This window comes from Cyanistes caeruleus, chromosome 10, assembly GCF_971803275.1.
Source record: "Cyanistes caeruleus chromosome 10, bCyaCae1.hap1.1, whole genome shotgun sequence".
Lineage (NCBI taxonomy): Eukaryota > Metazoa > Chordata > Aves > Passeriformes > Paridae > Cyanistes > Cyanistes caeruleus.
In genome coordinates this window covers 24,146,922-24,170,550 of record NC_141710.1, presented here as the reverse complement: position 1 = coordinate 24,170,550, position 23,629 = coordinate 24,146,922, and the positions used below count along the sequence as shown (strand labels likewise).

At 57.6% G+C, this 23,629-nt stretch overlaps 1 protein-coding gene across 3 annotated transcripts in view; it reads left to right on the top strand.

The window, feature by feature from the left end:
- Nucleotides 1–667: 667 nt before the first annotated feature.
- Nucleotides 668–23,629, top strand: part of KCNAB1 (potassium voltage-gated channel subfamily A regulatory beta subunit 1) — a 57,105-nt gene continuing 34,143 nt past the window's right edge. Inside the window, exon 1 of one of the 3 annotated variants that reach the window (XM_023932734.2) lies at nucleotides 668–1,229. In XM_023932734.2, coding sequence (XP_023788502.1) covers nucleotides 958–1,229 — 272 coding nt within the window. In that variant the 5' untranslated portion in view covers nucleotides 668–957. Of the gene's footprint in view, nucleotides 1,230–15,616; nucleotides 15,935–18,743; nucleotides 18,853–23,629 lie in introns of those variants that run through there. The other 2 variants (XM_023932735.2, XM_023932736.2) reach the window with 2 other exon arrangements.

Below are 23,629 nucleotides of genomic sequence, written 5' to 3'. Positions count from 1 at the left end.
CCAGCCTGGAGCCTGGGAGCCTTGGGACGGATGTTGGGAAGAGGCTGGGGGAGCCTCCAGCCTCGGGGATCTGCAAGGCTGGGGTGGGAGAAGCGCCCCGAGCTGGTGCCGGGGGTGGGACAGTGCAGCAGAGCCCCCGAGCCCCCTTCCCCCCCATTCCGGGCTCCTTCCATGCAGCCGCGACCCCCGGGCCGGCCCGCGGGGCTCGGGGGTGCCGCCTGTGCCTTGGGGCCATTGCGGTGCTCTGGGGGCAGTGGTTCCAGTGGTTCCAGAGCACAGCGCCTTGCGGGGCTCCGTGCGGCGGCTCCCCCGGCACACGGCCCTGCCCGTGCTCCCGAAGTGGCGGCTGCGATCAGAGCTGTAATCTCCCCAGCAGCTTTTACAGATATCAGCTTTTACAGATATCAGCTTTTACATTTCAGAGCGCGGAGGGGAATTAACGCCACTCCGCTCTCTGCCCCTCCGAGCATCTCCCAAACACCGGCAGCGCTCGGAACTGCGCTCTCATCCCAAGGGTGGCCAAATCCCAAATTCCTGCAGATCCCTCGGAGGATGGAAGTTCCTGCTGGATGGGGCCACCCGAGGAGCCGCAGGAGGAGGAGGAGGAGGAGGAGGAGGAGGAGGAGGGGAGCGATGGGCACGGGGATGCTCCGGCTGCAATTTGCCCGGGCCAGCCCACGTGGGCGAGGGTTCGCCCTCAAGGTGACACGTGTGACTTCAGCTCCGATGTTTACGGCTTTTCCAGAAGGCTCCAGCGAGAGCCCCGGTCCGAGCCCCGGAGCCCCGAGCCCGGCCCCGCTCCAGATGTTTCCATGAGGAGGTCGCAGCTCTCCTTTCTGGTTAAGCCCCGCAGCCACGTCTCTGATTACAGCTCTGCGCCCGCCGTGGGCTTACAGAGGGAGAAGGAGAGCTCTGAAATCGCTCTCATGATTTGAGGGCACCGAGGCAGGAGGAGAAATGCTGGCGGCACGCACCGGGACCGTGGGGGGGAAGAGCTCCGAGGAGTCCCTGAAGCTGAGGAAGCAGTCGGTGCTGTCCCTGGGCAGCAGGGACAGAGCCCTGAAGAGCTCGGCCGAGGGCAGCAAGGAGGGCCGGGCTCGGGCAGGGCAGCCCCAGCAGCGAGCCCGGCGCCTGGCGCTGCTGCGGGAGCTGGAGATGAACTGGTACCTGCGGCTGTGCGAGCTGTCCCACGAGTTCACCATCGCCTACACCACCGGCATGCCCCACAGGTACGTGCCCTGCTCCTCCCGGGACACCACCGCAGCCCTAGGCGTGAGAACAGAAAGCTCCTCGGCTCTGGAAGTCTGATTTTTGTGCTTACTCAGAGCTGAATATCCTGCAAACTTCTCTCCATTCCCTTAACTTCCCCAGCCAAGCTGTGCTTGCTGAGCTTGCTTTCTCCTTTGCCGAGCCGCTGTGGTTTTGTTCGAATAGAGCTGCAAAGCGGCTGCTGTCGAGCAGGGACGGAGCGGGTGGCAGGAGGGTCCCCGTGTCCCCTCCCTGGCCGGGAGCAGCCCCGGCAGGGAAACGCCACTCGCTGCATCTCTCGTCCCGTCCGTCTTAAATGTCGCAGCCTCCAGAACCTGATCTCGCTCCTTTAAAAAAAATATAAGGGGATCTTGGTATTAGTGGAAATTAGACGTGCGAGTCTCTAATCTCCCGTGCGGGGTCAGAGCCTCAGTGAAATCGGAACCTCGGCAGGAGCTGATGTGTCCCAGAGCCGGGAGCGCCTCCGGGCAGCGCTGGGACCGCCTGGGAGGGACAGGAGCGCTCCTCCACCCCTCCGGGGCTTTCCTCCACCTCTTTTGGGGTTTTCTTCACCTCTCCTGGGCTTTCCTCCACCTCTCCTGGGCTTTCCTTCACCTCTCCTGGGCTTTCCTCCACCTCTCCTGGGCTTTCCTCCACCTCTTTTGGGCTTTCCTTCACCTCTCCTGGAGCTTTCCTTCACCTCTCCTGGACTTTTCTTCACCTCTTCTGGCCTTTCCTTCACCTCTCCTGTGTTTTCCTCCACCCCTCCTGGGCTTTCCTCCACCCCTCCTGGGCTTTCCTCCACCTCTTTTGGGGTTTTCTTCACCTCTCCTGGCCTTTCCTTCACCTCTCCTGGAGCTTTCCTTCACCTCTCCTGTGTTTTCCTTCACCTCTCCTGGGTTTTCCTTCACCTCTCCTGTGTTTTCCTCCACCCCTCCTGGGGTTTTCCTCCACCTCACTTCGGTGATTCCGGATTCCGGCTGAGAATCAGCCGAGATCTTCCCTAATCCCGGGCAGGGTGGGGATGCCTGCAGTGCCCTGCACAAACCGAGCTCTTGCAGATGTGCTTGGATAAGAAATGAATTAGAATGTCACGGCAATAAAAATGAGGGGTGGGATGAGTGAAAGGAAAAGGAAGTAAAAGGGATCAAGCGGGTATTAATGCAGGAATGTTCACGAGCACCTGCAGGGAGCCCGAGGGGTCTGAAGGGGCAGATCCTGGCTCTGGTGCCTGTGGTTGGCACCCAGGGGCTCGAACAGCACCCTAAAAACAAAGTGCTGGGGAATAACTTCTGGGAGAAATAACTTTCTAAAGATGCTGATCCACACAAACCCTGATCCTCCAGCAAAACCCTCGTGTCCAAAAAACTCGGAGGAGCTTGTAGAAGTATTTCTTAGAGCTGGCTCACCTTGCATTGGAGATGAGCTGGGGCTGGCAGAGGTAAAACCAAAGGCAGCTGCAGCAGAGATCACAGGCACAGCCCTGGAGCTACACTGCAGGGAGGAAATGATGGTCCCTACCAGGAGCAGCCTCGGGACAGGGCAGGGACAGCCCTGGGACACCTCAGCTGCCCTCCCTTGAGTGTCCCAGGGCTGCAGAGAGCTGGGTTGAACCCCCCTGCACCCCCCTTGGGATCAGCACTGTGAGAACAGGACCCCCATCCTTGGGCAGGACCCTGCCCAGGCCACCCAGGGCCACCCACGCCCTGATGTGACAGTCACACAAGAGGAATAACGGGGTAATCCCACTGCTCCTGCCAAACTCCCCTCTGTGACATTGAATTATGAGCTTTTCAAATATATTCTGGGGTTGGGATCAGTCTTTCTTTATCTGCTTTGAAAGATTTAAGGATTAGTTGAGTTCATGATACATCCATCACTTGATTATTTAACTTATTTTTCTAATGTATTTGGGGCTGAAATGGGGTGAGTTTTTAAAATAGAGTCTCAGACATCTGCCTCAGTGTCATGAACCAGACCTTGGCAGGATTGTTTACTGTGGCCAGGAAAGGTCACTGTGGCCCTTCTGGGTGCTGCAGGGATCAAGACCATAAAATCCATCCCTGCACCATTCAAGGCCAGGTTGGACAGGCTTGGGCAACCTGGGGTAGTGGAAGGTGTCCCTTCCCATGGCAGGGGACTTTGGAATAAGATGGTCTCTGATGTCCTTTCCAACCCAAACCATTCTGTGAGTCTGTGAACCAGAACCTCTCTCTGTTTGCTGTTCAGCAGTGTGAAATCAGTGTTAACATCATCATTTAACTCATGTGGATTGTCACAGCCCAGGAGGCTGCAGATGCCAGGGGAGTTCCCAGAGCAGGTAACCCCAGCCTTGAGAGCTGTGACAAAACAAGAGACGCCTGCAGAGTTCATCCAGCCAGCCCAGGGCCTGAAATAGACCCTGTGAGAGTATTTGGTTTGTGTTTATTGGCCTTGGATTGAGTCCCAAGCAAATATTTCTCATTATCTAAATATAAGGCCTGGGAAATGGGGTCAGCTCTCTATTCCCACCGGCAGCCCTCATCCCCCAGAGTGCTGGGCCAGGGGCAAAACCAGATCACTGATCTCAGCCCAAATCCATCCTGGGCATGGAGCAAAAGGGACAGGTTGTAGGGACACAGAGAATGTCTGGGAGAGGAGCCCCAGCCCCTTGGAGCGAAGCTGGATGTGTGTGACCTGTTCTCTTGAAACTCTCAGCTGGGTCTTTCTATTCCAGTCACAGAATCGTGGGATGGTTTGGGTTGGAAGGGTGAAAGTCCATCCCATCCCATGGCAGGGACACCTTCCACTGGAACAGTGCTCCAAGCCCCATCCAGCCTGGCCTGGAGCGCTTCCAGGACAGGGAAAATCACACTGAATTTTCCAGCTCAGGTCCCGAACCCTGAGACCCTCACCCTCCTCGTGGAGCACATGGACTGAGAGCCCAGAAACCTGGCTGGGTTCAGGATGGGAAATATGTGAATTTTGGGTTTGAAAGGGTGTCCAGGGGAAGGGTTGGGACAGCCTGGGACTGGGATGGTGGGTGGAGAGACATTGGTGGGCTTAGTCCAGCGATTGTGCTTTGAGAGGTTCCCTTTAAAAGGATGACATCCTGTATGGAAAGCCTACAAGTTCTCTCTGCTTCTAAGAAAAGCAAATTTTCTTTGAAACATTTTGCTTTCCCAAGAGGTTGATCTTTGCCCATGGCTGGTCTGAGCTTAAAATTGAAATAAGGCCCCATGACTGGTATTTTTCTGTCTCCAGCACCTTGTGTCCCAGCTGGGTGGGGAAATTTGGGGACAATGTCCAGGGACCAGGAGAAATGGCAAAGGGCTTTGTGCCATGGTGCTGCTGGGCCAGCTGGGCACCCTCGGAGCAAGCTGGGGTTAGAGAAGGGGAACTGAGCCCCCAGTGCTGGGGGGATGAAATGGGAGAGTGTCCCAAGGCATCCCAGGAGTGGAGCTGTGGCAGGAGTGATCCCTGGGCTGGCAGGAGCACTGCTGTCCCTGAGAGAGATCCTCTCACTCACTGGGGCTGGAAACTCGCCACCCTTTGATGAGAAATCCCTCTGCTCCTTCTGAAGGTCCTAATCCCACATTGCAGCTACGTTGGAAAAGGTTGTTGTCCTTTTCAGGACAGGAAAATCCCCATTTATCTTGTTTCTCTCTAATTCTGCACTTCCCATGCTGTTGGTCCACGCAGACACGATTTAGAGCTCGTGTCCTCACTGAGGAGCACAGGGGGGGCTCACAGTGCTCCCAGGAAGGGCTGAGCCCTGTTTGAAGTGTCCTCCACACATTGTCCTGCACAAGCCCTGGTCCATGGACATATCCTGGCCCTGATGAGCCCAAAAGCTGACAGCAATGTTCATCTCCGTGTTCTGCTGCACCAGAACGTGCCCAGCCCGGGGGAGAAACCTGCCAAGAGCTTGGGGAGAAAATTTCTGTAGGATATGGATGGAGAGGGAGTTTCAAAGCCATAGAAAAATGTAATTAATGAGAGGCTGTGGGACTGGGCTGTGGCTGCAGGAGCCCCCTGCACACACCTCCAGCCACCTCTGTTCCTTGGCTTGGTGAGTGGAGCATCCCTCGTTCAGCAGAGCCATCACTCATGGGGAAATAAAGCATGTGCTTAATTTCTGCTGAAGCTGATGGATTCGAGCCTCTGCTCCATTTTAAGTGTGTACATTTTTCACAGCTGACAGAAGCAGCTGTAACTTACTGCGCTTCCCACATTTCCAGAGATTTATCTGTGGGAGAGGGGCTGGGCAGAGGGCTCTGCTGAGGGCAGGGATGCTCCTGCACTCCCCACCTGCTGCTTCCAAAGGGGATTTTCTCTTCCAGAGGTACAGGGACTCTTCTATCTGACTTTGAGCTTGGACATTTTCTCTTTCTTCCTCTGCCTCCAGGATGTTTCTTCAGCTCTCCGTGGGTCCAGAACAGCCAGCACAGCAGAACCTCCTTTTTTATTAAGATTTATTCAATTACTCGTGAGAAGTAATGAATTGTGAAAAGAAACACTTACTAAACACTTGTAAGCTGGTTCATTTACAGGCTGATCAGTTCTTTTCCCTTTCATTGCTTCAGCCAGTGCAGCACAGTTCAGCTGCTGCAGAACACCCCAAAGAGCAGCAGAGCGTGAGCCTGGCTCGTTTCTGATGACAGCAGAGTTTCTCTCAGATGAAACACCATTTACAAAGCAAATTTGGTGTTCTCCAAGGAGGTGTTCATGGCACAGCTCCTTTCCTGCACACTTTGCTGGGCTCTGGCTGTGAAAGCTCCCAGAGTTCTGCTCCATCCTGATTCCAGCAGGGTCTGGGAGCTCGGGCAGCTGCGCTCCGAGGGCCTGGGGGGGAAATCTTATAGGAGTAGATGTGTCTGCAAGAGCACCCAGGCAGCTCTTGCAAAACATGCTGCTGGCAAATGTTGGGGTGGAAAGTATTTATGGAGGTCACGGAGTCCCGAGGCGCTGCTGGATTAACCCACGCTGCAGCTGGGCTGGGCTCTGCATTCCTCTTTTATCTATTTTATGTTAGCTGAGGTTCTGTTCCAGGAGGGAGAATTCTTCCCAGAGCACAGAACTCCCTGGCAAACCCATCTCACTCGGCTTGGGGTGTCCTGCAGAACCCCCTGAGCTCCTGCATCCCACACAGAGAGCCCTGTCCTCTTCCTGCTGCTTCTCTTGGGTGAGCAACAAACTAAAACCTGGGAATTGTGAGACTTCCATGCAGAGATTGGCCAGCAGGCAGCCCTTTGTAGGATGCTCCTTTTCCTTACTCCTTTTCCCTTTCTCCTTCCCCATTTTCCCTCTTTTCCCTTCTCCCTTTCCTGGTTGAGATGGGATCTGTGAGGAGCTGACACCCAAACCTTTGGCCATTTCCAGTGGATTCAGCAACCTGGGCAAGCAGAGGGGTCCGAGGGATGGGATTGTCCCTGCAGCAGGCGATTAAACAGGCTTTTGGCTTAGGGAAAAGATGATGGACAGGGATTACAGATGTGTTTAAACCAGGAGCAGCCTGTAGCCAGTCACTCACCGTCTCCCACATGGCAGGAACCGGGGCAGGGGGGAGCAAAGGACGTTTTGTACAGTGGGTTTGAGCACAGGAATCCCTTTCCCAGGCTCTTGTGGTGGAACTGGGGAGCTCCCTGGCACGGGAGGGTGTGTGGGTGCTGGCAGCTCCAGCAGCTTGAAGATGTTATCAGGGATCAGCCAGGCCCATCCAAGGTGTTGAACACCAAGGGGGGATTTCACCCCAAGCAAGCAGAGCCCCCCTTACACCCCTGCAGAGCCACCCCAGGAAAAGGGAATTTGGGAATGATCCCTTTGCCATGGCTGCTCTTCCAGGCTTCCTTAGTGAGGCCCATTTTGTGCATTGAAGCTTTAAAATACCTAATCTTTAAATGGCAAAATATAGGAAGGCTCTTGATGGGGTCCTGTAATCCTGCTCTGTAATCCTGTCCTCATCTGCTCTGTCCTGAGTGCTGCTGCATTATATTTATTGGGATATATCTTACAGCCTTAATGTTTTCCCTATTTCCTGTGCAGATTGATCCATAGAGCTGTGTCCTTTTGTTAATACTCAGTGTCAGGCGTCCTAAGTGGTTTTTTAGTCTTTTTTAGTCTGTTCAAACTCCACAGCAGCTCCCTGGTACAGTGGTGTCAGGACGCTTCCCCATGTCTGGCCTTCTTCCCGATGATTTCAGTTCCCTGGGGTTTGTGTGATTTCTGCAGGATCCTCTCCCTGCCCATGGATGAGCTTTAAGGTCCCTCCCAAGCCAAACCATTCCATGGTGATTCCCTGAAGTCCTCACAGAGCACAGCCAGGCTCGGTGTGCTGCTGCTCCCAGGGTAATTCCCACCTTTCTGTGGGAAGTTCCCATGCTGTGGGTGCTCAGTTTTGTGGGGAAAACAAAGCAGATTTTCCCTTCCCCATCGGTAAATGCCAGCCCACCCCCGGCTGCTCCGGCCCCTGCCCAGCAGGAATTTACACTTTTGCTGCTTTTCCCCCACAGCTGCTGCTCCTGTGGCAGAGTCTGGGATATTCCTGGCTGTATTTATAGACAGGTTTGGAGGCTGCAGTCTGGGATGAAACTCAGCCCACGTGCTCCCGGTTAAAAGAGGTTTTATCCGGAGTCTTTGGGCTGACTTTGGGATCTGCTGAGAAAGGGATGCTGCCGGATGCTGCACCGACACAAGATGCTGAGCAGGGAGTGAATTTGGGAGCACAACCTCCTCCCGTGGCTTGCAGGTTTATTTCAAGGGTTTACCCAGGTACAGCTCGGTGGGGCTGCCCTCTGACACATCTGGGAACCACAACTTGGTTTTTTACAGCCCAGGCCAGTGAAAACACTCAGCTGAGATGTTTGTAGGGCTCTGTGCTGAGCACCTCTCTGTTCCTGCCTCTCCCGTGGTGTGCAGGGGCTGTGGGCAGCTGGGGAGGGGGAGGCTGGATGAAAGGCAGCTCTGCCATGGATAAACCCCCTGTGCAGCCCTGTGACTGCCTGATAAGCCTTTCCTTCCTTGTTTTCAGTGCATTCCCACAGTTGCTGGCTTCACCCCTGTGCCAGAAGAGCTCCAGAAGCCAGCACGGTGTTTCCATCATTCCAAGGGCACGGTGGCTGCTTTTTCCAGAGGTCTTTGTGGAGAGCTCAGGGATCCCTGGAGAGCCCAGGGGGACTGAGGCTGTTGGGGGAGCTGCTCCCCATGGTCCAGCTGCTGCTGGGCTGAGGGTTCTCCAGCCCACCCCAGCTGGGGAGATGAATCCTCACTGCAGAAAAAGACACAATCTGTAGATTGCAGGAGTAATTATTCATTTCCCCCGAGGGCCTAATGAGCGGTTATGCATTTGGCAGTAAGTAATGATCCTCTTGCAAATCTTTTTGTTAATTAAATGGGCGCCTTTCCAGTGCAAAAGTGGTTGTTCAATGTTTGGGATGTGCCCAGAGATCAGGGACTGCTTGCCCGGCCAGCACTGGCCTGGGAAATGCAGAAATCCTTGGCTTGGAAGTGCTTGGCAGTGGCTGGAGGTCACCTGAAGACTTGACACTGCCTTGCACTTGATTTTCTAAAATGCCATTGTCCCTGGATCTCTGGCAGTGTCCCAGGCCAGGCTGGACAGGGCTGGGAGCCCCTGGGACAGTGGGAGATGTCCCTGCCATGCAGGGGGACACTGCAGGGGCTTTAAGGTCCCTTCCAGCCCAAACCATTCCATGACACAGTGTTCTTGCCTCGTGGGCCAAAAAAAAAAAGTTGTTAAAAGCCTTTGCAGAGAATTGTGGAAGTGAAAAGAGCGGAGGAAAATTGGGGAGCTAAAGAGTGACGGCAGAGCTGCTCCTGCTGGGCAGCAGAGCGCTGTGCCTGCACCTGCTCAGGTGAAAAGCAGATTCCAGAGGTCCCAAAATGCTGATTTTTCACCAGCAGAGTGGGCTGGTAAGTGAGAGGCAGAGGAGGTGCTGACACAGCGGGTTTTGCAGATCCCTCCCCCGGAGAGGAGCCTGGCAGTGGGAAAAGGATCCATGAAAATGAGTGGGGCTGAGGATGGTTCCCTGGTAATCTGCTGGATCCCAGCAAGCCCCATTGTCCTGGGTGATGTGCTGATTCTCCTCTGTGATTAGTTCCAGCAGGTGCCTCATTCTTTTGGGCTGCTGGTCAGGGTGAAGGGTTTCCCTCGGGAGCAGGGTCTGTGCCAGCTCTGCTGGGTGCAGCTGATGGATTTGTACCCTGTGTCACTCACATTAATAATCAGAAATGCTGCTGCAGCTGAAAGAGAGACTCTCAGGAGGAGACTTACAATTCTTCTTTGAAAAATGCTATTTGGGAAGGTGATATTTTTAATAGTGCTTATTATGCAGTGGTGACTTATATAAGGTAATGACTGCTGGAGACACTTGGCTTTCGCTGAGCTGCTCACAGAGGGGCCAAGTCCCTCCATCAGCTGTAGGAGGTGACAACTGAGGCTTCCCAGGAGAGGGGGAAGCTTTCTGAAGGGGTTTTCACTGGGAAAGAGCTTCCCAACCAGCACAGTCTGCTGGAGCTCGTGTGAGCCTCTGCCAGTTAATCTCAAAGAATGAGAAGTTGCTGCTCTGTCGCTGCTCCCTGTCTGCTCCAGCGTGTCCCAGAGCAGGGCAGCTCGGAGCTGTGAGTTTGCTGCCCACATCCTGCCCCAGCACCTCAGCAGAGTTCCTCCACACAAGTTAATTTAGAGCTCTAAGCTGTTACAAGTAATGCTCGGGTGAGATTTGACGCGTGTGGATAACACGGCAATGCTCATAATTGCCTAAAATCTACTATTCAACAAGCACAGCCAAGCTGGGAGAACACAGCTTGGGCTGAGCTTTATTTGGAATACATTTATCCACCAGGTGATGCGGAGCACACGGGGAAAATCTGCATTTTGTGTGTGCAGGGTGTAGAACACGAGTATGGCAGAAGGGAGAATCATTTCTTGGCACAAGAGCCCTGAGGGTGCTGCTGCTGCTGCTGGGGATGCTCCTCAGCTCTGGGATGGAGGCTCAGTGACTGCACACCATGTCAGGGGCTCCCAGGGGGAATAAAACAGAAAACCCTCTTGTACTGGGCGGTGGAGCTTCGTGCAGCTCAAAGTGTTTTAATCATATTTAATCACAGAGTGGCTTGGGCTGGAAAGGACCTTAAAGACTGTTAAGTGCTCAGTGTAGCACGGTACATTAATTTAATGGTGACTTCTGGAGCCCCTCATGTGAGGCTCTGGCTTGCAGTCAGCTGAGAAATGGAATAGATAGCATGGAAAAATTAAATTACCTGCTTTGGAGCAGGGATCCAGCAGCTAATGGGCAACAGGCACCGTGGGGGGGTGTTCTCTCCACGGGGATGAGTGGCCAGTTAATTGGATTGGGAGCCTGATGAGCTCCGGGCTGGGTCCCAGCGTGGATTCTTTCCTGTTGTGTCACAGATGATTTATTTCATGTGCACAGCTCCTCGGGGCTCCCTTGGGGCTGGGGGTGCTCCCACACCCAGGTGGGGCTTGGACACCCAGGGGTTGGGATTGGATGGGAGTTAGTGCAGGAATTTGGAGCAGCACAGGATCCCAGCCTGGTTTGGGATGGGAGGGACCTTTGAGCCCCTCCAGGGTCACTTCCCACTGTCCCAGGCTGCCCCAAACCCCAGTGTCCAGCCTGGCCTGGGATGTTTCCAGGGATGCAGGGGCAGCCCCAGCTGCTGTGGTGCTGGATTTATCCCAGCCCAGCCTCAGCCCCGTGCTGGCAGAGCAGTGGCTCGGAGCTGTCTCACTCCCAGCTTTGGTCCATTCCAGGTGATGGAGCCCTCGGAGCTGCTGCTGCTCCTGGGGATGGCACAACTCATGTGGCATCAGAGGAACCCTGGGCTGGAGCCACTGCCCCCAGCCTGGCTCAAAACCTGCCAGAACGACGCCTTTTAACTAAAAACCATTTAATGGCAATTTTGATCAGTTTTCCTCAAGTGCAATTACAAATGCAAATGGAGTTTTTGATGTGAAACCAGCGGAAATGTGATGGCTGTGGGCTCGATAAGCGCCGAGCTTTTGTTCTGTGGCTCATTTCCTCGCGCAGCTTCCAGCAGCGTTATCAAAAAGAGCCATTCCTGGCTTCAGCTGCACCCCAAAGAGACACAAATCCCCAGCAGGTCTGGAGCTGCTGCTGCCCGTGGGACCCCTCCTCTGAGGGGCTGGAGAGGCTCGTCCTGGCTCTTAATTGGGATTAATCCCAGGGAAACCCTGCTGGGAGCGGCCTCCCCAGCCCAGCTCATCTCACCCGTGTCCGGATCAGCCCAATTTCGGGAGATGTGAGGAGCTGCTGCGATCCCTGGGAAGGATCCCAGCGGGAAAGCTGTTCCCCAGCACGGAGCAGGGGCTGGGCTTGTCCTCACAGCTCTTACAGCCCAATAAAATGTTACTGGGACATGAGGAGGGAGCACCCTGAGGCAGAGTTACCCAGAGAAATCTGGGATTTGGGATCCTGCTTGGGTCCTGGAGAGAGGCTGCTGCCTGCAGTTTGGGGTTTGGGGAGTGTGGCTCTGGGGCTGTGGACAGCTCTGGGCTGGTGGATAAGGAAAGGCTTTTTTTGGGTGGGAAAGCTGGGAGGGTTCAGGCTCTGGAGAAGGATCCTGGCTCATGGCACTGCCAGCAGCGTTCCCTGGGCAGTCTCCTGAGGTCTGCTCCATCCAAGGGCATTGCAGGCAAAGGCTCGCTGAGCGCCTGTCTGAGTGTCCAGCATGGTTAAACCTCTCCTTGGGAAGGCTGAAACCAGATTTTTGATGTGTCTCCATCCTGGAAGCGCTGACTGTTCCATCCTACTGCATCTCCCCGGGCCTGGGGCTGCTCTGGCACAGGGAGGGCAGGACCCTCCGGCACTGGGAGCAGAGGGACTGCTTCTGGCATTGATCACAGAATCCCAGACTGGTCTGGGTGGGAAGAGATCTTATTGTCCATCCCATTCCACCCCTGCAATGGCAGGGACACCTTCCACTGTCCCAGGCTGCTCCAAGCCCTGTCCAGCCCGGCCTTGGGCACTTCCAGGGATGGAGCAGCCACCACCTCCATCATGGGCACTGCTGCAGGTTCGCTGCAAAATTCAGTTGTTGTTTTCTCTTGGCATGGAAGAATTCCAGATAAAGAGCTTAGACAAGGCTGGGTTGGCATCATTACCTGGATTGCAGGAATCACAGGCTGCTGTGGCTGGAGGGGGCCTTAAAGACCACCCAGTCCCCAGGCCCTGCCATGGCAGGGAGGGTAAATAGCCCCTGGCTGCAGCCACGAGAAGCAGAATCTCCAGCCAGACTTGGCATCGTATTTCGAAGGAGCTCCGCTCTGAGGTGGAATTTAAAAAAGGAAGGAGCAATCAGTGTGCTCAGCTCCGGCCGTGCTGGGCCAGGGCTGCCGCAGCTCACGAGGTTTCACGCAGCCCAGACTGCAGGACCTTGATTCATGTTCATCTTTCGGGCTGCAGAAGCATCTTTCCTCCTCTGGCTGCAGCCAGAGCCGTGCTGCAGCCTGCCCCCGGAGCAGAGTCCCTGCAGGAGCTCCGGGAAGGGCTCTTCTCTCACCCCCTGCTCTGTGCCTGCCCCACGGCCCCTTCAGCCTGCACAGGGATCCCAGCGGGGCTGCACGAAGCGTTTGTGGCTTTGGAGGTTTGGGGGTGTGTGTGTCCTCCTGTCCCTGCTGGGCTCGGGGCAGCTCTGGGGCCAGGGATGTGTTTGTGTAGAGGCAGCTCCCGCTGGTCTGGTGGCTTTTGGCTTGTCCCCCGGTGTGGCTGCAGTGGCTCCAGGGCTGGGGGGTCACAGGCTGGTCACAAGCAGCTGAGTTAAAGCTCATTTGCCTGATGAGCGAGTTGTTTAATGAGCGGTTGTTGTCTCGCTCAGGGGGAAAGGCACCGGGCATCTTGTCACCGTGGTTTGGTGGCACTGAGGTGTCACAGGGAGCCCGGGCCCGTGGCTGTCCTCTGCCAGGGCTGTCACGTACCTCCTGTTCTATAAGCTCAGGATTTTCATCATACAGAATTATGTTACTCCAACGTTTTACTCTAGAAGTGATTATCTTGCTCGGGGAAATGAAATAAATCCCATATTTAAGTACATATTCTGTGGAGAGACTGTAACCCCTCCAAAGCTAAGCAGCTTGAGGTAAGATGCTCTGTGGAATGTGCCAGTGCAGAAGGTGACTGTCCCTTTCTGTCCCCTGCCCTGGGCCTCCCCTGGTGCCTCAGGGCAGCCCTGGTGATGGGGGTGGTGATCAGGACCTGGTGACAGTGACCTGGGCTCATCCCCAGTACCAGCTCTCTGCGTTTGGCAGATCTGGCCGCAGTGGGGGCTCTCCAGAGATGTCCAGGACAGGTAAAACACACCTGGGAATGCCCGAGCCCAGCGAGAGGATGTGAGGCTGTCAGAGAGGGGAATATTTCCAGGTTTTTCCAGGATTTTCCAGGTCCTGCCCTGGGCTCCCAGCAATGCTCCAGCTGCATCCTCCAGTCCCAAGGAGACCCTGAGGATGTCCTGTGCCCCCCGATGCCCCCTCTGCTGGGTTTGCTGGTGGTCTGCACTGCCCCTGATGAGGGGTCTGGGAACTCTCCCGGGGTCCTGCTCCCCACAAATCCCTGCCTGAGGGTGATCCAAGGAGACCACTCACAGCTCTGCTGCGTGATTAACTGTTAATCCTCTTTGGGAAAATACCACTGGGGAACTGTTTTTGTTGGGATTTAATGCTTTCCATCCTCAAAGGGATGCGCTGGGTACCTGTTCATGTGCCACCAGGACAGGAGCTGCGGCAGAAGCTCGTCCCCTGTCCCGGGGTGCTGGGTGGCCTTGGCTGCCCCCCAGCCGCTCTCACATCCCCGGCAGGATGGAGGGGGGACAGACCGTGGTGTGCCGCAGGGCAGGGCTCAGAGCTCTGTCACCCTGAGCTCAGAGCGGGCTGTGATCCCCCCCAGCACCCCCAGCTCGCTCTGCCACCGCTGCCGCCCCCCCCCGGGGTGCCTCGGGCCGGTCACTGCAGGGGGGGCCAGCACCGGCAGCTCCGGAGGTGCCCCAGCCCCCCACAGCCAGGGCAGGTGTAGGACAGGGGTCTGGGGAGCCCCTCTGGACCATTTCCCGTGGCCTGTGCTGGGTGGGAAAGGGACCACGGGTGACCCTGCCACCCACGGGCACCCTCTGCTGTGGGGCTGCACCCAGGGCCACCCACTGCCCTCCCCAGGGCCACTCTGCTGGTGACAGTGACGGACGGGGGTCCTGGGGGGGCCTCCAAAGCTGGTCACCCTCCCAGCCCCGCCTGGGCAGCTCCTCAGCCCGGGGGTCCCCGCGGTGCCCCAGGCCAGCGCCCGGGAGAGGCGGCACGGGCAGGGCCAGGCTCCGGGCACAGCCGGGTGTGGGGATGGGATGGGATGGGATGGGATGGGATGGGATGGGGATGGGGATGGGGATGGGGATGGGGATGGGACGGGGATGGGATGGGGATGGGATGGGGACGGGTTGTTCTGCTCAGGGATGGGGATGGGGATGGGGATGGGGATGGGGATGGGGATGGGTTGTTCTGCTCAGGGATGGGGATGGGGATGGGTTGTTCTGCTCAGGGATGGGGATGCCTTTGCTTCAAAGCCTTTGCGCTGCGGCTCATTCTGCTGGCGATGCTGGCGGGGCAGGATTAACCCCGGCCCCGCTGTGAGCCGGGGGCTGCGGGCGGCGGCTCCGGGTGCCAGGAACACGGGATTAACGTGTTATCTCCCTCCTTTACACACCGGAGAGCGGCGATTTGCCTCCCCCTCCCCCCAGTTTTTTTCTTTTTCCTTTCCCCCACAATTAACCCATTTTAGCACCGAGCTGCCGCCCGCTGTAGAAGACCTCGCTTAGCGACGCCGGCAGCGATTTTTTCCGGGCGGATCTGCCAGAATCGCCTGCCTTCCCCCCGAGCACAAAGGAGGCCGGTGGATCGCATCCCGCCCATCCTCGCCATCCTCCCCGCAGGCTCTGGCGGGGGCATCCCGGGGCCGCTGCGGAGCCGCTGCCAGCGCTCGGCGGGCTGCCATGGGTGGGAGGTAGCGCTGCTGCGCCTGGCCGAAGGACACACCGATGGATGCTGCCGCTCCTTAGGGACGGGGCTCGGCTGTGCCTGCTCAGCACTTGGCGGTCCAGCGCTCGCAGGATGCCCGCAGTGATTTAAAAGCGGCGGCCGGGAGGCTGCAGAGACACCGAGCGGCTGCGGAGCGATCACCATGAGGGAGCGGCGCTCCGGCAGCACCTGACTGGATGGATGCTTCTGCCTGAGCAGCAGCATCGCCGCCGACAGCCCGGAGTGAGCCCCGAGCCGTTGCCGTGGCAAGTTCGCCTTGCGGAGCCGGAGGCAGCGCGGGCACGCAGCGAGGCTCTCCCGGAGCCCCCGGAGCTCGGGGAGTCGCAGGTCGGGGCTTTGCCGGCCGTGCCGGGCAGCTGCAGCCCCTGCGGGGCCGGGGGTCCGCCCGCCACCCGGCCGGGGCACCGCGGGCGCGATGCAAGTGTCCATCGCCTGCACAGACCACAACTTGAAGAGAAATGGTGAAGACAGGCTCATCAGCAAGCAGAACACCACGACCCCGAACGTAGTGAATGCAGCCCGGGCAAAATTCCGGACAGTGGCTATTATCGCTCGCAGTTTGGGGACATTTACCCCGCAGCATCACATTTCATTAAAAGAATCCACCGCAAAGCAAACGGGCATGAAATATAGGTATGGGCACGGTCTCGGTCTTTGTTCCCTTGCACTGTAATAGCTCTTTACTTTGCCTGCCTGGATGCACCTGGTTTTGCAGAGGAGCTCTCTGCTCGCGTTATTAATAGATTTTTAAACTTGGGCATAACTGGGAAGCTTTGGGGTGTTTATGCTTTTGCAGGGATATGTATCTGGGATTTTATACCAAAAACCCGCTCGCTCGGGCAGATTCTATGCAACGTTGTGAATTTGTGCCAGTGGTGCTAAGATGGTTCCTATTAAGTGTTCAATGTAACTAATATCGGTGCTAATGAGCAGAAAAATCAATTAGCGAAGCATGCTTGGGGCTGGACAGGGAAAGTTGGTTTGCAGCGTGTTGTGTGGAGCAGAGGCGTCTGCCGTGGGGATCAGTCCACCGTGGGGGTGGCTCACCGACTTCTCACCTGGTTCACTTGGCAAAGATGAGATCAAAGCCAATTTTAGGCAAATGCAGAAAGCAAAATCTCAGGCATTCTTATGGAATGCCTCCTGCCTCTCGCAGGTTTTTATTCCTCCTAACCTAGGCAGGAAAAACAAGGAATGGCTGTGAGTTTGGTGTGAAGTGCTCAGTGTGGGCAGCTTCTCTGATCAGCTTCTCTGTCCTGCCTTTGGCTGCAAGTGAGGATTTGTGTGCCTTTGGTGTTGGCTTTTGCCTGTCCAGTGTGTCCCCTGCAGCCACCAGTGGGTGACATTCGGACCGGGAGAAGGGGACAGCCTGGGATCTCGGCAGCCCGTGCCCGAGGGGGAGCTGCTGCTGGCGGAGGCAGCTGGCACAGGAGGGCTCCATGGGCAGGCTGCGGGGCATGGGGCTCCAGACAGCTTCATCCTGCTGGTTTCCAGCCCCTGGGCTACCAGCCAGGGCTCCTGTGCCCCCAGACCTGCCAGGGGAGCTGCAGTTCTGTGTTAATGCTGGGTCTGGGGTCCTGGGGTGGCTGCAAAGCCACTGTGGGTTCAGCAGCCGCTCTCAGATCCAGGCGTGGTGCAGCCAGCGCAGGGGGATCCTGCAGGAAAATGTCACTGTGAACTCTCCAGGAGCTGCACACATTGGAAGCAGCGTGGTTGGGGTGCTCAGATGTCATTTTCTGTGGTGTGCTTGGATGGTTGATCAGTGACTGGGAGGCTTAGCCGGAGTGGAAGCTCGGCCTTTCCAGCTGCCCGTCCTGTCCTTCAGCTGTGACCAACTTTCAGCAGGGACATTGCATCCTCCTGGGCTGGGGCTGGCAGCAGAAGTTCCCCGTGAGCCTGAGCCAGGGCAGAAATGCTGGGTAATAAACGTGTCCTGGAGCCAGCTCCCAGCTGGATGGGGGCTGGGGGTGGCATGGCAGGGACAGTGTCCAGGGGATCCTGGCAGGGACAGTGTCCAGGGGATCCTGGCAGGGACAGTGTCCAGGGGATCCTGGCAGGGGCAGTGTCCAGGGGGGTCCTGGCAGGGGCAGTGTCCAGGGGGGTCCTGGCAGGGACAGTGTCCAGGGGGTCCTGGCAGGGACAGTGTCCAGGGGGGTCCTGACAGGGGCAGTGTCCAGGGGGATCCCAGCTCCCAGATGCTGCAGTCTGGCCTGGCCATGGGGAGGGCAGGGTTTGAGCCATGGCCGAGGGTCCAGTCTGAAGACAGGACACACAAAATCAGTGTAACCTGTCCTTTAACCACCTTCCCAGTGGAGCAGTGGCAGCCAGCTGCTCTTGTGACCCCTGACCCCTCTGGCAGCCCCATCGTGCCTCAGTTTCCCCGTAAGCTTATCTGTGGGAGAGGAGTCTTTGATGGTGTCCCTCAGAGGCAGGAGCTGCCCCAAGCCATGCTCGTGGGGTGTCCCTCAGAGGCAGGAGCTGCCCCAAGCCATGCTTGTGTGGTGTCCCTCAGGCAGGATCTGCCCCCAGCCGTGTTCCCTGGCTGTAGGGGCACCGTGTGCAGATTGCCAGCAGTTATCCTGATTTCCCGGGCTCCCAGCGCTCTCTCCCAGGGTACCAACACCCCGGGGAATCGCAATTCTTTGCTCCTGCAGCCTCCACAGTTGGGCCTTTGCGAGTCCTTCCTGCCTTATTCCTGGAGCAGCTTTGGAGAGTGAGGGTGGATTGTCCCAGCGGAGTTCTCACACCCGGCACTCCGTCTGCCCCAGACCTGGGAGTTGCACCAGGAATAGCAGCTCGTTGGCGACAAGGCTGAGGTTTTATCTTTATGACTAATCTCTGTTTCTGCTGGCGAATCTCTCCGTGTGCAGAGCTGATTTCTCCCCCAAGAGAAGCAGCGCAGGGGATTTGGAGGAAGAGCTGAGTAACCCTCGGGCTCAGCGCGACGCTGCTGAGTCGCGATAACCTTTGGGTGGGGAAGCGCCTCCCAACCAACGGAGCTGGAATTTCGTGTTCACCTCGGGACCGATTCCTCAGCCCGAGGGAAATCCAAAGCCGAAGCCTTTTCCCGGCGGCCGCAACAGCAATTCTGCAAAGTCCTCAGCTCCCTCACATTTGAAGCTGAAGTCCTTCCCGGTTCATTTTCTGCCTGAATTACGTCCTTGATGCCGAGCTCTGCAGCGTGAGCTGCTCCAAATGCCACCAGAGCCACGCTGGCCCTCGATCGACGCTAAAAATACCGAGAGCCACCCCCGTGCGCCCCCGAGCGCTGCGGCCGCCCCCGCGGCAGGGCTGCCCCGCAGCTCCCGGGATGCGCCCGGGATGCGCCTCCCCCGGCTGCCAGCCTCCCCATCCGCTGCCGTTATGTAAAAGGGAGAGACACTACGCCTGTGACAGGGTGGGGGCGGGAGAGGAGCCAGCTCGGGGGCTTTTCACCAAGTGACATGTTTCTGGCCCCTCTCCAGCTCTGGCAGCGAATTGGAATATGAAAGGCAAAAGTTTACGGGAATAAAGGCGCTCGCCGGGGAACAGCTGCAAATACGAGGACTCAGGTGCGTCCCCGCGGCGCTCACCTGAGCGGAGCTCGGCTCTGCCTTTGCAAAACGAGCTTTGCGTTTGGCATCCTCGGAGCCGGGCTGTGGCAGGAGCCGGACAGGACCTCCCGGCCATCGCCTCCTCCTCCTGCGGAAGGCGAGCGGGCAGAGGGGCTGCTCTCTTTTATCCTTTTTAATGCTCCGGTTCAGTCCCACTGCCTGCCCAGATGCTCGGGGGGCATATCTGGGATCACTTCAAGCCTCTCTTTGAAAACGATGTAGTTGCAGCGCTCGGAAATTGCAATCTGCCGCACCGCTGCTGGAAACAAAGGATGTGGCTCTGCTTCCCCGAGATGATGCACGGCAGGGAGCGGGGACGGCAGCCCGGCTCTCCACCTCCTTTGGACCATGGAGAGGTCCCAGCCAGGGTTCTCCTCTCGCCTAATTTGCTGGATCTTCCTTAAAATTCTTTTCAGTGAAGTGGATCCAGCCCTGATGCTGGTGCTGGGGGTTATTTCAGATGTGGCGCTGCTGCCGCAGGGAACAACTTCTCAAAGTGAGACTGGCACCAGCCTGGCTGTTCTCAGACTTAAAATTATGGATAGGAAGCAGTTTTTACAATGAGGCTGGTGGGGCCCACAGAAGCTGTGGCTGCCAAGAGTCCAAGGCCAGGCTGGACAGGGCTTGGAGCAGCCTGGGATAGTGGAAGGTGCTCCTGCCCATGCCAGGGGGTGGGATGCATCTTTAAGGTCCCTTGCAGCCCAAGCCATTCTAGAATTCCCAAGTTCTTTGATACCAGCCCCTTTCCATCACAGCTGCAGCGCTGCACAACCTTGTCCAGAGTGCCCCACCTCCCCAGGAGCCTGCTCCCTGCCCAGGCTGTGCCCAGAGCTGGGATGTGATGGGAGCTGGGATGTGCTGGGATGTGCCTGGAGCTGGGATGTGCCCAGAGCTGGGATGTGATGGAAGCTGGGATGTGCTGGGCTGTGCTGGGAGCTGGGATGTGCTGGGAGCTGGGATGTGCTGGGAGCTGGGATGTGATGGGAGCTGGGATGTGCTGGGATGTGCTGGGCTGTGCTGTGCTGGGCTGTGCTGGGCTGTGCTGGGCTGTGCTGGGATGTGCTGGGCTGTGCTGGGCTGTGCTGGGATGTGCTGGGATGTGCTGGGATGAGCTGGGATGTGCTGGGATGTGCTGGGATGTGCTGGGATGTGCTGTGCTGGGCTGTGCTGGGATGTGCTGGGCTGTGCTGGGCTGTGCTGGGCTGTGCTGGGCTGTGCTGGGATGTGCTGGGCTGTGCTGGGCTGTGCTGGGATGTGCTGGGATGAGCTGGGATGTGCTGGGATGTGCTGGGATGTGCTGGGATGTGCTGTGCTGGGCTGTGCTGGGATGTGCTGGGATGTGCTGGGATGAGCTGGGATGTGCTGGGATGTGCTGGGATGTGCTGGGATGTGCTGGGATGAGCTGGGCTGTGCTGGGATGTGCTGGGATGTGCTGGGCTGTGCTGGGATGTGCTGGGATGTGCTGGGATGTGCTGGGCTGTGCTGGGCTGTGCTGTGCTGGGCTGTGCCGGGCTCCGCCGCTGCGGGGCCGATTTGGGGCTGTCAGCAAGTCCGAAATCTCCCTTTTGCCGAGCCCTGCTGGCGCATGGGCACGAGGGACCCAATTTACAGAGAACAACTATCTATTTGTGTTCATCCATAATTGATGGAGGCAGCTTTGACCATTAACTCCGGCGCGAGCCTAAACAAAAAAAATTTATCTGCAAAGGCAAATTGGTGGAGTTGATGTTGCAGGGAGCCTGGGCAGGGTGAGGAGAGGAAACCCCGAGGTTTCCCATCCCCCGAGGGGAAAGCCATCCTTCCCACCCAAAGGGGTGAGGATGTGCCCTCATTAGAGAAGTGTTACTAACGTTTGTAAGATAAGAGCTGAAAAACGAGGGAACAAAGCGGGAAGAAGGGAGGGCGGAAAAGAGTTGTTTCCCTCCCCATAATTATTTTCGAATCTGGGGGGAGCTGAGCATTTGGCGATGGTGGAGGAACAGGGAGGAAGAATCTGTGGAAGAAAAGCTGCTGACACCGGAATTACGTAAAGGTGCTCTGGGCAGATAAACCTTGAGAAGTAAAGTTTGCTTTCTTCCTCATCCCCTGGGAAAGAGGAGAGATTCAGAGTAGATTTTAGGAAGGAACTGTTCCCTGTGAGCGTGGGCAGTGCTGGACACGGGCTGGGAACAGCCTGGGACAGGGAGAGCTTGGGATGGATGTGGCGCTGGGTGGGCTTGAAAGTCCAAAGGTGCGATGATGCTGTGGTTCCATGGAACGTCCCTCAGCCGTTCCTGGAGGGGTTCCTGGTGCAGCTCCAGAGGAGGAATCCCAGGCTGGGAGGGGCTGGAGCCCTGCGGAGCCCTCGGGGGTGGCTGAGCCGTGTGAGCACCGGCAGCCTTCGCATCCTTCCACTGCTTTGAACATGCCCGGGTCAGCCGGGGGCTGGCAGCAGAAATGCTTTTATTAAAATGCAGATTCCCTCTGTGCCATCGGGGTATTACTGACGCTGGAATGGCCCTGCAAAGCACGAGGTGTCCTGACTCCCCCAGAGGGTCACCTTGGGCTGCAGAATTCCCTTGGGAATTGGAGTTAAGTCTTGTGCTTGCCAAGGGGTGTCGGTGGCAGCAGGTATTTCTTAGCACTGTTCCAGGAGCTGTGTCTTTTCCCCCAGCGATTCTTTTTCCAAGCATTAACCATAATAACCACCTCACATATTTCGGAAATTGTGGTTTATTTAAGCCTCGCTGCAATTATGAGCAGTTTTAAGCTCTCGCATGCAAATGGTACAATTATTTTGGTATCAAGTTCCATATTGTTTCAGCACTCTCCACATCAAGCTGACTTTTATGGCTCATCGTCTGATCTTCATTTTCCTGCTGCAAATTAAGATTAATCCAGTGAACAGAATGGATTTACGCTGAATTCACAATGCTTTTCCCCCCAGGACTGTAGCTTATAATGGCTACAAAGGAGGCAGGAATAACTCAGAGGGGAAGGAAAAGGAACCAGTTGAGTAAACAAAATCTGCTGATTTGTGCTGCTTTCACCTTCCCAGTGGCTCCCCGGGAGTTTGCAGCTCCGAGGTGAGGCCGGGCTTCGCTGGGGTCTGGATTTCTCTCCTCCCATCGTTCTGCAGGCTTGTCTTTGGACACACATTTATTCCTCAGCTCCCAGCCCGGGGCAGGGTCTGTCCTCACTGGCACCGCTGCCTTGGGGCTGGCCCCGGTGTCTGCAGCTCTTCCCAACCTCAACAATCCCCTGATTCCACCCTAAACGGGGCTCTGGGCTGGAGATGGAGCTCCTGTTCCAGGTGTCAGATGGAGCCGCGTCTCTGCTGTGGGCGCTGCCCACCCCGGGCATCCCTGCAGCCAGGGGGCTTCTGGTGCCCAGCCCCGGCTGGCCCTGGGGACAGCTCTGCCCCCCCCGGCTGGCCCTGGGGACAGCCCTGGGTACAGCTCTGGGGACAGCTCTGCCCCCCCGGCTGGCCCTGGGGACAGCCCTGGGGACAGCTTTGGGGACAGCTCTGCCCCCCCGGCTGGCCCTGGGGACAGCCCTGGGGACAGCCCTGCCCCGGCTGGCCCTGGGGACAGCGGGACGCGCTCCGAGGACAGGCGGAGCTCCGGAGCACGGCCCGGAGGCTCTGCGCTGCCCGGACAGAACAGAGATTTTAAGGATGCTCTTAAGTAATGCAGGGGAGCTGCGGGGATTGAGCCGCGGAGCCGCCCACGGCAGAGGGGCACGGGCGGGGCAAAGGCACGGAGCGGCCCGGCTGGGGTCCCTGTCACCCGTGAGTGGGGGTCACTGTCACCCGTGAGTGGGTGTCACTGTCACCCATGAGTGGGTGTCACTGTCACCCGTAGGCGAGTGTCACTGTCACCCATGGGAGAGTGTGACTGTCACCTCTGAGTGGGTGTCTCTGTCACTTGTGGGTGGGTGTCACTGTCACCCGTGAATGAGTCTCCCTGTCACCCATGGGTGGCTGTCCCCATCACCCATGAATGACTCTCCGTGTCACCTATGGGTGGCTGTCCCCATCACCTGCAGCTCTCTGTCCCCATGCCCCACGAGTGGCTGTCCCAGCACTGTCCCCCAGGCCTGTGTCCCCTCCCTGGGCAGTGGCAGTGGCAGTGGGTGCCTGTCCCCTCCCTGGGCAGTGCCAGTGGCAGAGGGTGTCTGTCCCCTCCCTGGGCAGTGGCAGTGGGTGTCTGTCCCCTCCCTGGGCTGTGCCAGTGGCAGTGGGTGTCTGTCCCCTCCCTGGGCAGTGCCAGGGGGTGTCTGTCCCCTCCCTGGGGCTGCTGCTGGTGGCAGTGGGTGTCTGTCCCCTCCCTGGGCAGTGCCAGTAGCAGTGGGTGTCTGTCCCCTCCCTGGGCAGTGCCAGGGGGTGTCTGTCCCCTCCCTGGGCAGTGACAGAGTGAGTGTCTGTCCCCTCCCTGGGCAGTGCCAGTGGCAGAGGGTGTCTGTCCCCTCCCTGGGCAGTGGCAGTGGGTGTCTGTCCCCTCCCTGGGCAGTGCCAGTGGCAGTGGGTGTCTGTCCCCTCCCTGGGCAGTGGCAGTGGGTGTCTGTCCCCTCCCTGGGCAGTGGCAGTGGGTGTCTGTCCCCTCCCTGGGCAGTGCCAGGGGGTGTCTGTCCCCTCCCTGGGGCTGCTGCTGGTGGCAGTGGCAGGTCCCTGCCCCACGGCTGCTCACACTCAGCGCGCTGCACCCTCCTCCCAAAGCCTTCCCTGCAGCCTGGGATTTTCCATCTAAAGGCTGCC